The sequence below is a fragment of the Xiphophorus maculatus genome, chromosome 13 (assembly GCF_002775205.1).
Source record: "Xiphophorus maculatus strain JP 163 A chromosome 13, X_maculatus-5.0-male, whole genome shotgun sequence".
Taxonomy (NCBI): Eukaryota; Metazoa; Chordata; class Actinopteri; order Cyprinodontiformes; family Poeciliidae; genus Xiphophorus; species Xiphophorus maculatus.
This window is the reverse complement of record NC_036455.1, coordinates 16,570,323-16,585,147: the sequence shown is the minus strand read 5'-3', so window position 1 is coordinate 16,585,147 and position 14,825 is coordinate 16,570,323. Positions and strand designations below refer to the sequence as shown.

The 14,825-nt window shown below is 40.4% G+C and overlaps 1 protein-coding gene across 1 annotated transcript in view; it reads right to left on the bottom strand.

Moving 5' to 3' along the window:
* Positions 1 to 1,114: 1,114 nt before the first annotated feature.
* Positions 1,115 to 14,825, bottom strand: part of LOC102237569 (fibronectin type III domain-containing protein 5-like) — a 28,270-nt gene continuing 14,559 nt past the window's right edge. The window contains exons 5-6 of the mRNA XM_005812455.2: positions 11,163 to 11,353; positions 1,115 to 10,234 (exon numbers count right to left, since the gene is read on the bottom strand). Of these exons, the coding sequence (XP_005812512.1) occupies positions 11,214 to 11,353 (140 nt within the window). The 3' untranslated portion in view covers positions 1,115 to 10,234; positions 11,163 to 11,213. The remainder of the gene's footprint in view (positions 10,235 to 11,162; positions 11,354 to 14,825) is intronic.

The following is a 14,825-nucleotide window of genomic DNA, read 5'->3' as shown; positions in this document are numbered from 1 at the left end:
TTTCCTTCCATCCACCCATCTATTATCTAAACCTACGTTTTTCTTAACCCAACAGTCATGTTTTTGGATTTTGGGATGAAAAGGGAGTACCTGGAGAGAACCCACGAATGCTCAGGGAGAACATGCTAATATATACTGTACAGTACAGACCAAAAGTTTGGACACACTTTCTCATTGAATTCAATGAGAAGGTGTGTCCAAACCTTTGGTCTGTACTGTATATATATTCATCTTAACAGTTAAACACTCCAAACAAATAGGTGTTATAGTTGATGCATTGAACTGTGCGCTAACAAATTGCTCCGACCCTGCACCTGCCTGTTGGCCTGTTATTTCCAAATGATGACGCTTGCTCATGCACCTCCACATTCTTGTAACTTTTGACATTTTTTAACACAAAGACATGTTGGGCCGCTGGTGGACTGGCCTAGCACTCCTACCACCAGGCTTAGTATGTCTTCTGGGGGAAACCCTGTAAAGCTAAGATTGCGTGATTATGTGTCATAAGTAACCCAGTTTGGTTTATACTACAAACTCAGTTTTGCATCCCCTATGACACCTACAAAAGTTCACCTCAGGTATTCCACAGCACCCTTAATGTGCCATATAAACAATGCAAAGATGTAAATGACCATTAAAAAAAAGATTCCTCTGTTAGATTTCAGGTGTCATCCTGCACCTTCTCCCATTTAGCAAAATATAATTAAGCACATCTGAAAAAGACTCTGTCAAAGGCCAAGGCTGGGGCTTCAAAAACAATTATTTGTTTGACTGGGTATCATGTAGCAAAGTAGCTTATGTAAATATTTTAGGTTGTATGTTGCTTTGATGCGCAGTGCTTAAGGTTTTAGGAGAAATATAAAATCTTTTACTTTTTATCAAATGAGTGAAAGTCACAGAACACCTTCTAAGTTAATGTCAAGTGCAAAAATGCTTATTTTTCTAGTAAACAAAAGGACCAACATCAACGGTGCATTGAAAATATTGTATTTCTTTTGTGTCAATACATAATTAGACATTGATATTTTCATAGAAATAGTATATATATATATATATATATATATATATATATATATATATATATATATATATATATATATATATATATGTTCATTCATATGTATACCTTGGGGTGTGAATGATAGCAGAGTCATGCTAGCCCTCATGAACAGGTTTTATCCCATGAACATCAAAATGTCAACACAGACGTTGTGATTGTACATAAAACACAGACTCTGTTATTCAGATATAAATCCATGCTTCTTGGTTATTTGCTTAAACTGAAAGTACAAATATATGCTGTAAGTAAAAGGCCTCCGTCTTTGCTATACTATGTAGGGCCTTGATGGGATTATCCAAAGTTCTTGACATTTGCTCATTCTGTCATCTACAGTGTTGGCATACGTGGGGGAAGGGGGGGATTTAGCCATCTTGTAGGCCTCAGTTGGTAAACAAAATAATGTAAACTTAAGTTTGACTTAAAGGAACTGGGGTTACAAAGTTTTTTGGGGGTATTATTAGGACTAAAAGGCTCTCGCAAACTGAGCGTGCATCACTTTGAGAACGCCAAGGTACCGGAAAGGTACAGTTTTATAACTCCATACGTGTACTTGTGGACGCACAGCAAATTGCAGGAAATGGTGTTCACATCGAACTGTTTTGTATGCGACACCAATCTGATTAGGTTGAGGGTTGGCACAAGCAGCTGCAAGGACATGCATCAGCCAGACTGCCACTTTGTGCCACACTAATAGGTGTGTGAAGGCTAGAAATGAGGCTAGGCACCCAACCAGCCCGTCATACTTGCTAGTATCCATTTGGATTGTGGGAAATGTAGGCAATCTGTACGCTCACCTATGAAATCTCAACCGTCCGCAGACGGGGTGAACGGAGTCTGCGCGGCTCAAAGAGAGATCAGAGTACGCCAGAGTATGCGGGAGCCTTCGCTGTATTACAGGAACATGAGATTAGTTAAATCACATTGTAGCCGTACTGAGGCTTTTCATACATCCATACAAACATCTCACTTAGGAAAGATGTAACAGAGAGTAAGTCTCCTGGAGCAGAGCATTAATGGACGTAAAGCAGAGCAATGAATTACAATTAGTCCAATACAATTAGACGAGCAGAATGACTTACTTTATCATGCTAATTTCCTTTTCCTGGAATGGTTTCTGTCATTGAATCCCTCATAGGACGGCACCTTAATATCACGCCAGACATGTTAGCACTCAAACTTCACACAGTCACTGGGTGCAACGATTTCCTTTGACGCTCTGCGCCTGTGACAATTTGAATTCGAGAATACTCTTTTGAGTTTTGCGTCTTTCTCTCTCTCTCTCTCTCTCTGTCTCTTCTTTGGTCTCCTCCAGTGTTGAGCTCCATATTTTCACGTTTGACTGCATGCTCACCTTGAGCAGCTGTTCAACCACCTCCTGTAGCTTGAGACAGACAGTGACTGAGCAGTCTAGGCCAGACCTGCCTTCTGCCACCTCCTCAAATGGGCCCCTTTGGACTGCAGCCAGCATACGGAATGTAGTTGGTGGATGAGCGCAGTGTTTAAGCGTGTGTGTGTTTGTGTGCTTGGATTAGACCGGTACAGGAAATGTACCGCTTCAGGCTCAATAGCATTACAGTCACCAGGCACGTTTGTGCTTTTATCGCCCTCTACGTCAGATTGATTGTGGCACTCGGAAAGGTCACTCGATGTGGGTGTTAAGAACGTGTCTCCTGAGATAGATCAAGAAACAAAATGAAAAAGTTATCGTCGGCACGCGAATGAAGTTCTTCAGCCTCCTGCACACACTTGGCATCCAAGGACAGGATTTTCTATGGAGCTGTCCAGGCTGGTCAATCTGTTTTAGCCAGCTCAGATTAAAATATATATTTTTGTAGATCATATGTTTGGCCCAAATTTTGCCTAAACAAAGGTACAGAGAGTCAGATTTGGTTGGGCTATTGGATCATCTCAACTAAAACCTCAACCAAAATTATTTTAACATGAACAGAAGTATTTATGTAAAAAGTTTTCTTAGCTCTCACCTTTTAACCACAATGTCCTGTTTAGACAGAATTAGCCATAAGGGCCCAATAAGTCAAGTTCCTTTCTTTAATGGCTAAAATTTTATTGATCTTAACCAATCTGTAGTAACAAGTCCAATAGGGGATGTTTATTCTTTATGTACAATGTATTATGATCATTTATCAAATTATTAAAGAGTATAAACAAAAGAAATGGCCATTTGGGGTATGCTCAAAGACAGAGGTACCTTTTATGATAACCTGTATCAAGTCACACATGTATCTAAATGTAAAAATATGTTTGTTTGTTTTTAATATGCATCTGAATGTATAAAATGTGTTAGCTATCCCTTACAGCTGGTTATGGGTCAGGGAATCAGAGAATGGAACTAAACTCTTTACGTTCTGCCAGTAAGAGCGGTCAAATATCCAGGCAGAAACACACAAGGACCTAAAAAAACTACAACTAAAAAGTTTTATGTTGTGTCATCAGTCCCTACCAGATAGATCAATACAACTCCCTCATTCATATGACATTCATTAGCACATTTAAGCTTCTGATCAATACTCTAAACTGACTAAGAAGCGCTTGTGCCGGCTGGGTTCTTAAGAGCAGGAGCTATGTGGATCAAAACGGGGATTCAACGAACCCGGAAGCTGCTTGTTTAAATGGTTTGAGGATTTAAAAACTTTGATTTAGAAAGTAGATAGTATCTGGCAAAATGATTTACACTTTTGTCACGCTACTACAACCACAAACGTCAATGTGTTTCGATTTTGATCATCAAAATCAACACAAGGTAAAGTGCAAGGTAACTATTCAACGCTCTTTATCCTGATGTCTCTGAATAAAATCCAGCATGTTCATTCAGTTGAAAAAAAAAATCCATCCCTCCTCCAATTCTGTACTTCACACACGATTGCATATTGAAAGCAGGGCAGTGAACAACAAAAAAAAACAAAACAGAAAGAGGAAGCAGGGTGGGCGGTTTAAAAATATCTCCAGATTTGCTGAGTGGAGTCTTTCCTCTGGCTTTCATCTGCTTCACCTGTACAGACGGAGCAACAACAATGGCATTAAATCTTCACAGCTTCTTACAGGGCTACCTCTGACTCCGACCCCAGACCTGCGGGGGCTTGGATAAAGCTCAACATCCATTTGACTCGTTTGACTCGTTTATCTGTTGTTGCTTAAATCTGCCGTGGCGGCCTCAGCGCCCCGCTTCTGTCATCTCCTCAACAAGCGCACCCTTCAACCATTACAAATCTGAACACTTGCGTCGTAAAAAGTGGATATTTTTTGCAACACTATAAGCTTTTCATGTGGATCTGGTGGCAAAAACGATTGCTGTCGATTGATTGAAAAATAGCACTGTGTGGATTAATCACTGCTTAAATTTCTAAGCTCGGAATATAAAAAATATTTAAGAAAATGTTTTACTTTTGCAGGTTTTCATATTCAGGAGGGGTTCCAAATAAGCCATTTTGTTTCAAACATAATTTAAAAATGTTAGCTAAAAACTGGTTGTGCCTCAGATAATTTGTCATTGCAGTAAGTAGGCTACACACTAGCTCGGTTTTACTCAAACGTCCATTGTGGTGTTTTTCATTTAAGAAGTTTTGTTGCACTCGTGGCTTGTGTCTGACAGTAATCTGGCAGGAAGGCGGCAGATTAATTAAGTCAAAGAAACCGAAGACAGGAGTCGAACCTGAGACGAGGTCTATAAACTCTCTGTTCCTAACCAGAGTGTTTGTTTTAAAGCAAAATGTGCGGCTGAGCACACCAATCTGACTCTCCTCGCTCATCTTTTCACTCATGTTTCTGACTTTGAATTGTTGACCGCAGTACAAGACCGTGTGACACGCTTATTTTGAACTAAGTAATCCTCTGCCGGAGAGTGGCTGTTAGGTCAAAATAGGTAATGCGATAAATAGGCACATTAAACGTTTTGATTAATCCCATGTGTTAACATTGATAGGCCTAGCAGAATCTCAAATACGTTCGCAAAGGAAAGTCGCTCAAAGTAATGATTAACAGGCACGCGCTTATGAGTAGTGAAAAACGGTCAATTCGGTTCAACCTTTTCATTGATTTCTACACCCTCCGTTATTCCTCATTTGTCACCAGGTGAGGTGGCCATTCCAGCCAGTCCAGGACGCAGAGGTGACAAACGAGCGGAGGAGCGAGGGGTAGGCGGTGGGCCGGGGCCGGAACAAGAGAGCGAAGAGCTCATGTGGAGCGGGAGACGGCGGCGGCTAACCTCGGAGAGTGGATGTAATGAGAGTCAGGGCGGCGAGAGGGGAGAAACAAGAAAGGACGGTTAGCGATGTATATGAGAGAGGAAGGGAGAGCGACGAATGAGGGTAAAGTCATAAATGGAAGAATGAAGGAGGATGAGGACAGGAGATGGTTGTTGGGAGGGGCCGATGGCGGTGGCAGGATAAGACTGTCGCCACAAAATGGCTGCTTTTCTCCCAGCGCAAGACGGCATTAAAATCCAGCCTGAATGTGTGTGAATGAATAAATCTAGACTGATGATTAGAGGACATCTCAACCTGCAGCTCACTGAGCCATGAACTCATTATCTCTAATAGAGAGAACCTCCGCTGACTTTAGTCTGGAGGTGTTTCTCTGACTGTCTTTCAGAGTGACGTCAGCCGGTGGTTGGGGTTGTGCGGACAGAGCAGCTTAACCGAACAGGAAGCGAAGGAGGAGATAACGAAGCCTTATCTTTAGCTGAGGAAGTCCTTCGCTCATTTCTATGAACGCGTTGATGGAGTTCCAACCAATTAAGTGTGAAGGTCAAACTTTGTCAAGAACTTGCACGGGTTTCAAATATTTAGTAGGTATTCTTTTAAAAATATTCTTATTTTCGCTTAAGAGACTTGAACTATTTTTACATTTTCTCAAAAACAGTGTCCTCTCTTGCCGCCAAATTTATTAGCAACCATAATAAGGATGCAGATTATTTTATTTTATTGCTTTAATCAATGCAGTTCTCTGACAGTTGGCTTTGGATGTTTTTACTTCTCTGACCATCACTCTGACTGGCTGCATTTCCATTTTAAAAGTGTGCTAAACATTGTCAATACTCTGACCATGGCGGAAAAACACAATTTTGCTGTTGCGGTGTTTCCATTAAATAACAAAACGCGATAAGTCATTCAAAAACATGCTGCGCCATCGTCCTCCTACCGCTTCCTGTCGTCTTCTTTGTCTCTTCCGCCAGTAGTTGTTGATCATGTGACTTGTGCGACACAAACAAATAGCGTTTCCACTGCAGTCTTGAAAAACACACCGATTTCGATACGGCCGAAAAACCACCTCATCCTGGCGCAAGAACGTGACTTTAAAAAAAAAAAAAATTGCCGTGTTTCCATTAAGCAAATTTATTTTCGCAATTCCAATTTGCGCAATTGAATGGTCAAAGGAAACACAGGCACTGTCTATGGTGGGAAGATAAGTTGATTAAAAATAATATTGTTGCTCTAACTGTAGCCGTCTGCCTTACTTTAATGGTATGTTTTCTTGTCTTTTCCATTTCGAAGACTTCGTTTGAGAAACAATCATCTGTTTACGCCCGAGAAACAGAGACTCGTGGATTACTAATTAAAACGAATCACACTGACGTGAAAGTAAAAAAAAAAAAATCGGAACAGAACAGAAAGGAGAAAATAATTCTGATGTTTAAAACTGCTTGAAACACATCAAGCAGTGTGTGTGTCGATGTGCTCCATCATCTTCATGCCAGAGCAACATGAAGGCCAGTCGACTTCCTTCACACAAAACTCCCTCATGCCTCTCTTTACGGACGTTGCTTTGTGCAGTGGAGCACAGTTAATTACTGCTCTGGAGTCCCGTGGCGGCTGGAGTAAGAATGACTAATCATGCTATTTCTGAAAACAGATGCTTTCACTGGACTTTATTTCAGGGTATTAGCTTAAATGAGGCTACAAAAAAATTGCAATCTCCCCCTTTAAGATTTGCTTTCGCTTCTAAAGAAAAATAACTATGAAAATCTTCTTCTTCCATTTTGTCTCTTCATCCCCAAAAATCTGAAGTTTGTGGTTGTAATGTCATAATATTTGCATTTTTAAAAAAATGAAGTGGTAGGAATGCTATTTTAACGCACAGCGAGTGTGTCACCATTAATCAGAACCCTTTTTTGGTATGTAAATACTACAATAAAGCAACTTGTTTAACTTTCTCGTGGTCTACGTAATGTAAAATAAAAGCAGAAAAAGTGTGGCTTTTCACCTTTCACTTTAAATCAACTTCAGTCTGTCAGTTGATTAGCGTTGCTGTTTGCTTTTGACGCTGCAACAACAGCATGCTAAATCCTGTCTGAGCAGATCAAATGTAATAAAGGGATTAAAGCTTTTTTTGCTTTTCTTTCTTTTACACATCTTTAACAGGGGTGTCAATACAGCCGCGGGGCGCTACGTTTCACTTTTCCTAAACAAGAAGTCGCAAATGTCCGCCAACTACGCTGGTCTGATAAAGGCAGCCGGGCAACAAATGTTGACCAGACATGGATTTATTACAGCGCGTTACCCCGGGGAACTATTTTCAGTGGCGCAACGGTACACATTTCATGCACTACAGCAGAGGGATTGGAGAATAAATAAGAGTGGCCACATTTGTTGTTGCATGATTTTTGTAACTTCATAACAGTCTGCTAACAATGGAGTTCTGGGACACGGAGGAACAGGCAAAAGTAAATATTTGATTAGAAATGTCGACTGGTTTCATTTATAGTTTATTTATTTAGTTTTTTTTTTATCACAAAAGTGGCACTGTGACTTGCTTCTCGTGTATTTTAAATATGAGAAATAACCATTTTGCGACACAGACTTTCAGGGCCAACCACTTATTTCGACACTCCTGGAACAGTTGCGTAAAATACCATAAAAATCTCCCTTTCGTCGCTACGTTATGCTGAAACATGTAGGAAAATCCTACCTTTAATTTCTCCACATTAGTGGAATTCGTTTGGAGAAAGAAAAAACTCATGTCAAAAACATACATTTTTAGCACTGAATTTTTGCTGGCACGTTCATTGCTTCCCCTAACAATTATCTATACAATAAATGTAACCATTGCATAATTGAAATCTGTATTTAATGTATTTAAGTCAATCAAAGTTTAAAGGAAAAGCAACCATGCCATAAGTACGGTGAAGGATCTGTAATGCTGTGGGACTACTTTTCCCAACACCCTGGGAACCTTGGGGGGGAAGACGTATTTAAAGTGGAAGACATACTTTTTTTTTTAAGTAAAAGAATATTTAAGTATTTCACTTGGCAAAATTTTATATAGAAACACTTCACCAGAATTCTAGATTTTTCTGTGTGAGATTATGCTACTGCAACAATAAGTGAAGGCATTTTAAGGTCAGTAAGTGGCTGACATTGTATATTGTACCATCAAGGAAGTTTTAATCTAGTTGTCTGTCTAATTTTCATCAAAAATATTTTTTTTTTCTCATGCTTGTTAAAACTCTCACTATGTTATCACAGTATGGTGTGAGGCAGATAATCTGTAAAAATCAAGCTCCCTCGCCTTAGACTTTCTATCATTTGAATAAATACACAGCTCTGTCAAAAACAACCAATCAGATCTAGGAGGAGGGTCTTAGCGCTGTCAACCATCCTCCCCCTTTCTTTCTGCTATGCTACAGCTGGTTCACCACAATGAAGGCTGCCGTGGATGCCAAGGCTAGTTAGCATGGCCCCTTACGGCAATGACGGTGGATAAACGGTCTTCCTGTAATGGTAAGTTGTTTCTTCACATTTAGTAGAACGTACACGAGATAGATTGACAGCGCTAAGACCCTCCTCCTGGCTCTGATTAGTTGTTTTTAACTGAGACCGGGAAATGTTTTTTGGGACAGCTATAGTAGATTGATCTTTTCACAGATTATTTGCCTCATATTATATGTATAAGGACATTTATGAGGACATAGTGACAGTTTTAACAAATATGTAATTTTTTTAAATATAAAGAAACATACCCCAGTTTTAAGGATGAAGTTCCCGAATATCAGATTTTTGTCCTGTTTCATGTTGTGTTCTCCTACTGAGAGTGTACCAGGAGTTCTGAGAGCCTCGCATTCATTGACAGATCTGGGTCCAGCGCAGGACTGAGTGTGTCCTCTTACGGCCTTCACTTCCTGGCATCCCCGTTGGTCTTCGGCCAAACCGCACGGGAAAACGCGGCCACATTCTACATCGCATTAGAGGATACACATTCCCTGCTCGTCCTGCTGCGGACCACAAACGGCATATGGTGCTGAATATGCAGCGACGAACGACGATACCCAAACCCGCTGCGGCGTCTTTCTAAACGTTGGCACGCCGCGCAGGGCCCGGTAGTTTTACAACCCAAAGTGACAATAAGTCAGAAACGGGTGACTCACTCCTTGTCAATCCTTGAACTCTCTGTGAATCATCGCCGTACTCAGTCATCACCTCGTCGGCAAAATATAGGTGGAGGGTAATAAGCCTGTCAAATGTGATCTGCTGGGCTGATGGGAGAGTTTAAAGTTCCGTTTAGTGAGGCGAAGGAACGGATGCATCATTTGAACTGACGGTAACGAGAGAGAGAGAAAAGCTGGAGACGACACTCGTCATGCAACACTCGCGACCCAAGGAGAAAACTCAGACTGCAATCAGCGGTGGGACTGTAGAGGAGTTCAAGAAGCAATCACAGTAAGAGGAGCACCAAATGGCAATGTGCTTATTAGAGCCACACCAACACAGAGAGACAAGGAGAGAGATGAGCAGGAACAAAGACAGAAAGGAACCAAAGCAGATGGACCGACAGAAAACATGAACTCTAGTCATAGTTGTGCGCTGGCTGATACCTGGACCAGCCCATCTCCAGTTCCCGCCACCTTGGAGCTGGCGTCCACATGTTGAGTTTGACGTTCACATTCGACAATCAACACTCCCAGGGTAGAGAGGTCAGGGGGGATTCCATGCCACCGACGAAGAGTAACAAAACCATATGAATCGGGCAGCTCCGGTCAAAAGTCCGCCGTGTATCGGCAGGAGGGAGGCGACAGTCCGCCGTTTCCGGTTCGGCTGCTTGTAGCCTTTGATTTTGCACGCTCGCTCCGTTGTCTCAAGAAGATTCCTTTATTGGTTTGATCTGTTCGTCAATATTTTTTTTGTCTTTTTTCTGAGAATGGCTTTCTGTTGGTCTCAGGGTCTGGAAGAAACACAGTTATAAACTTTAGCACAGTTCAGTTATTCTAATGATATAAAAAAAACCCCGTAAGAAATAGTTAAGTGCTTCAATCAATTGAAAAATGTTATATTAGTCACACTCTACCGCTGTCATTAATTGCGATTAATCACGATGCTTAACTTTGCAAGCTTGAAATATAAAAATTCAAAACATTTTACATATCACTTTTTAAATTAATTGCATTCGTTAACACTTTGGCAGCCCTACAGTCGTTCTCACAAAGGATATCTGCTGTTTGGTGAGCATTTCTGATCCCGACCGTCCTGAATGTCCTAATTTGTTAAGACTTAAGCTGCAGTTTCTCCCACAGTTCAGATTTGTTTCATTGGAGAAACTCAACTTTGTTTGCAGGGATCACATCGCACAGCAGCAGCTCAAATACGATATTAGAAAATCTTGCCTTGGGAATAATATTGGTACATATTGCTATGACGATATTAGGTTTGATATTGCTATGACCATATAATGTGATATATTGTGCAGCCCTATTTTAAATGGTTAACCAAAATGAATATTACAGCTGAGGCATTGGCGATATGGCTGAAAAACTTAACATGATAACCATGTCATATCAGTCGGTATCAATAATTATTGATTAGTTTTTGTTTTTTTAAAATATCCAAGATACTGCCAAACTGGAGACAAACTATGTACCCTTAATTATGACGATATATGTGGATGATAATGTTGAGAAGTCCAAAAGCTTGACATGTAGATTTTATAAACATTTAGCCTCAACTTTTAAAGGAAAGAGGTTGGCAAATTGTCAGTTTGTCCAAAATTGTGCCTCCCAGTTAGTTTGATCAATTACTACAGATAAAGATAATATATAAAAGCAAAGCCAACTGTTTGTTACAATATGACACAAGAGTTTGTGAAAATTCCTCACCCGTCCTGAGGTCTTAGGTTGGTTATTGCAGAAGGCGACAGAAGGTTGGTCCTAGACGTTGCTGCGCAGTAACCCCCCTTGTGGGTGCTCAGGAGTACTGCACTCTGAGGAGTTCTTGGCTTTGTCCTTGTTGTTGTTGGGCTCGTTGTCTTTGATGATGTCATACTGACGACAAAACAAGGCGATCACCCCTGAGGGACAACAGGATAGAGATTGTTAAGTAACTGCTGCAATGTCTAGAAATAAAATCTCTCTCTCGTTATGATGATTGTGTAGAGACATACAGAAAACCAACAAAGTTTGCATCATCTTGGAATGTGTGGGCGTTGAAGGGATAGTTCAAGACTTTTTCTTTGGTATCTCTTAAGCGGTTATGAGGGATCAGTATTAGATGTTTCATATGTGAAGATCATTGTTGTATAGTCTAAATTAATATGGCAGTCAATGTAAATAGCGACCAACCTAAAACATGGCCATTTAAACGTTTTTAAAACAGTCTTACAAGGTCCACTAGGAACATTTGTGAGTCTCAGCTCTAAACTGGCTAAGATACTTAAAAAGAAGATTCAAATCCCACTTCTGACACCATCGTTACGCTGACAGGTGTGGTGTGGTGTGGAAAGAAAAGGTCGGCAAACTTGACTATTCAGCTAATAAAGCTGGTTTATTAAGCCTCCAGCAACACAGCAGAGTTCAAAATGGCAGCCGTCCCATCAGTCTTCGTGCTACATCCAGCAGTCCACCCATATACTGGTCATCCCTGCCTTCACAATTTACCAAAGCCAATCAAACCCCAGCTCTTATCACTGCTCCTTCTAGAAAAGAGCTGGGTTCTCCTCCTTAGCAGGGTCCCAAGATGGCAGCTACAAGGACACACCCACAAGCTAACAAACATTTCACACACACAAAGGTTCATTTACGCACTCTAGAGCTCAAAACATTAAAGAAAAACGTTTTGCTTCTTAACACGTGCACCTTCCGCTGAAACTTAAATTCAAGTTTATCTGTATAACACATTTCAGCAACAAGGCAGTTCAATCATTCTCAGAACATCCTACAGTCACCAATTCTGAAACAAGCAATAAACGTAACATTTAGTCATACGCCATCATCAAAATCAACATTAGCCCTTTAATCCTACAAAAAATGTTCTTCAGGCGATAGAAGGCTGACTTTGTAACTGTCTTTATGTGACTGAATGTTCAGGTCCTTCACCTGACTGAAGCTTTAAACTGAAATGCTTGGATTGGATTAGATTACTGTAATGGACTTTATATAGGAGTCAATGATTTTTATATTTTCCAGCTTAAAAGGGTACAAAATGCTGCTGCACGTCTTTTAACAGGTACACGTAAATTTGACCACACTTTCCCTATTTTAGCTTCCTTACACTGGTTGCCAGTACAGTTTAGGATTCATTTTAAAATCCTTTTATTTGTTTTTAAAGCTCTTAATGGCCTCGCCCCTCCCTCTCTGTCTGAGCTGTTACATTCTTGCACACCGTCCCGTTCCCTCAGGTCAGCTGATCAGCTGCTTCTGAAGGTACCAAAGTGCAGCTCAGAGGGGATCGCGGTTTTTCTGTGGCAGCTCCCAAGCTATGGAATGATCTTCCTTTGGGCATAAGACAGGCCTCTTCACTTGTTGTTTTTAAGTCCCTTCTTAAGACTCAGCTTTTTTCTTTGGCTTTTGGCACAATCTGAGAGGTTTCACTTTGTTTTATTGTGTCTGTATGCATTTTATATTTTGATCTTTTCTATTTTATAATTGCATTTCATTTTATGATTGTGTATAGCACTTTGGTCCTGTCGGTGTATAAAGTAGTTCATAAATAAAGTTGGTATGTTATGGTATGATATGGATTGCAGCTCAACATATCTGATTCCAGCCAGGTGTTTACATTCATTTTGAGCCTTTCAGGGTCCATTTGAACTGTCCTTTTTGTGGGGTGTGATAAACACACAACAGATAACTTTCAAAGACAAGAACTGTGTGCTGCAGGTTTGAATTTGTGGATGCTCTCCTACCTGAACAAGGTTTAAATTATATTGTACTTGCAGAGATATATTTTGGTTAAATGTCTCTTAGCAAGATTCAAAAAATCCTCGTGCTCTTGTAGTCATTAACAAGGTCCAAAAGTAATGCTGTCTGGATATTGACCACTGTTCTAATGAAAAATGGTAAATCTAATTTAAATTGGTTCTTTTTCTGGAACGGACCCAAAAGGCTAACGTTAGCCAGTCTTATCCAAACCACTTTCTATGTGCATTTGGAATCATTGGCTTGTTAATTCTGACGCAGACAGAGCGACGTGGCAGATACGTGCTCCCGACATGTCAATAGAGCCGATCCGAACGAACTGAGACAGAGACACGGACAGTAGCGACGTGAGCAGATGGAGTCGAGGAGGGTGAGGGGGGTGAGGATGTGAATCTGGACGCCGAGACACGACGCAGGAGCTGTCGATGCGGGGAGCAGATAGAGAACGAGCTTGCAGGAACGAGAAAGGGAATAATTCATGATGGTGGAGGAGTGTGCGATGGGATGAATCTGAGCCCAAACATGGCTCGGTATTTCTGCTTATGTCAGCCTCGGCAGATCTAATCATTGCGGTACCAAGGGGCAAGATGGGATATCTCCCTGTGATATCCCCCACCATGCCCCACAGGTCCAATTAAGAGCTGAAAAACACAATTCGCCTCCTTGGCTTTAAGTTAGTTTTCTTTTTCTACCATCGTGTGCTGCTCAGGTTTTTCTCCACCACGTTTTCTTTTATTCTCTTTGAATTTTCCTTAGTTTTTCGCTTGTCATCTCAGTCCCTGCTACCAGTAATTGGGCGCATACCAACCCCTCCATGGAATGTACAGAGACCATATATATCTTGTTACATTTAGTGGAGTAAGATCAGAGACTTATCATATGGCAAAAAAAAAAAACCTTAGTAAATGGACATCTTGCCACTCAAATGTGAATATTTCCATAACAGGAAGAAGAGTACGTTTTTGTGGAGTGAGTTATCACTTTATTATTTGTGGAAAGAGAGGCACTAAGCCTTTAGGAGTCTTTTAATTTGCACAAATACAAAATCCTACCAAGTATTTTTGGTCAAATTTATAGTGCAAATATCTTAGTTTACCTGAAATAAGACAAAACTAACTTAAAGGTGACTTTTCAGCGAAATATAGATGCTTATTTGAAGTCAATAATTACTTAATGTTGTTTTTTTTTAAAGGACTAAATCCACAAGCAGATTATTTTACTTCTGACTAGTGTGTTTTAGTCAGTATTAAGTAATTGTTAACTAGAACAAGCTCCTATACCGTTCTGAAAAGTTACTTGTAAGTTTGTTTTGTCTTATTTCAAGTGTGCCGAGATTTACATACCTAAAATGAAGATTTTGTTTTTGCAGTGCAACATAAAAATTCAGTCATATCAGTTTAAACTCATCTAACTTTTGGCTAGCTTTTTAATTACAATTTATTTTGAGTACTCAACGTCTGTTTAAAGCCAAATGTGGGGAAAGTGGAAGTAAATCCTTCAAAGTAATATTTAAGGGTCTTTAAACACTTTTACAATCCTTAACAGAAAGCGACGGCTGGCTGTGTGTGTATGCAGGCGTGTGTGTGTGTGTGTGTGATGATTTAATTAAGAAAATGTAACTTACAT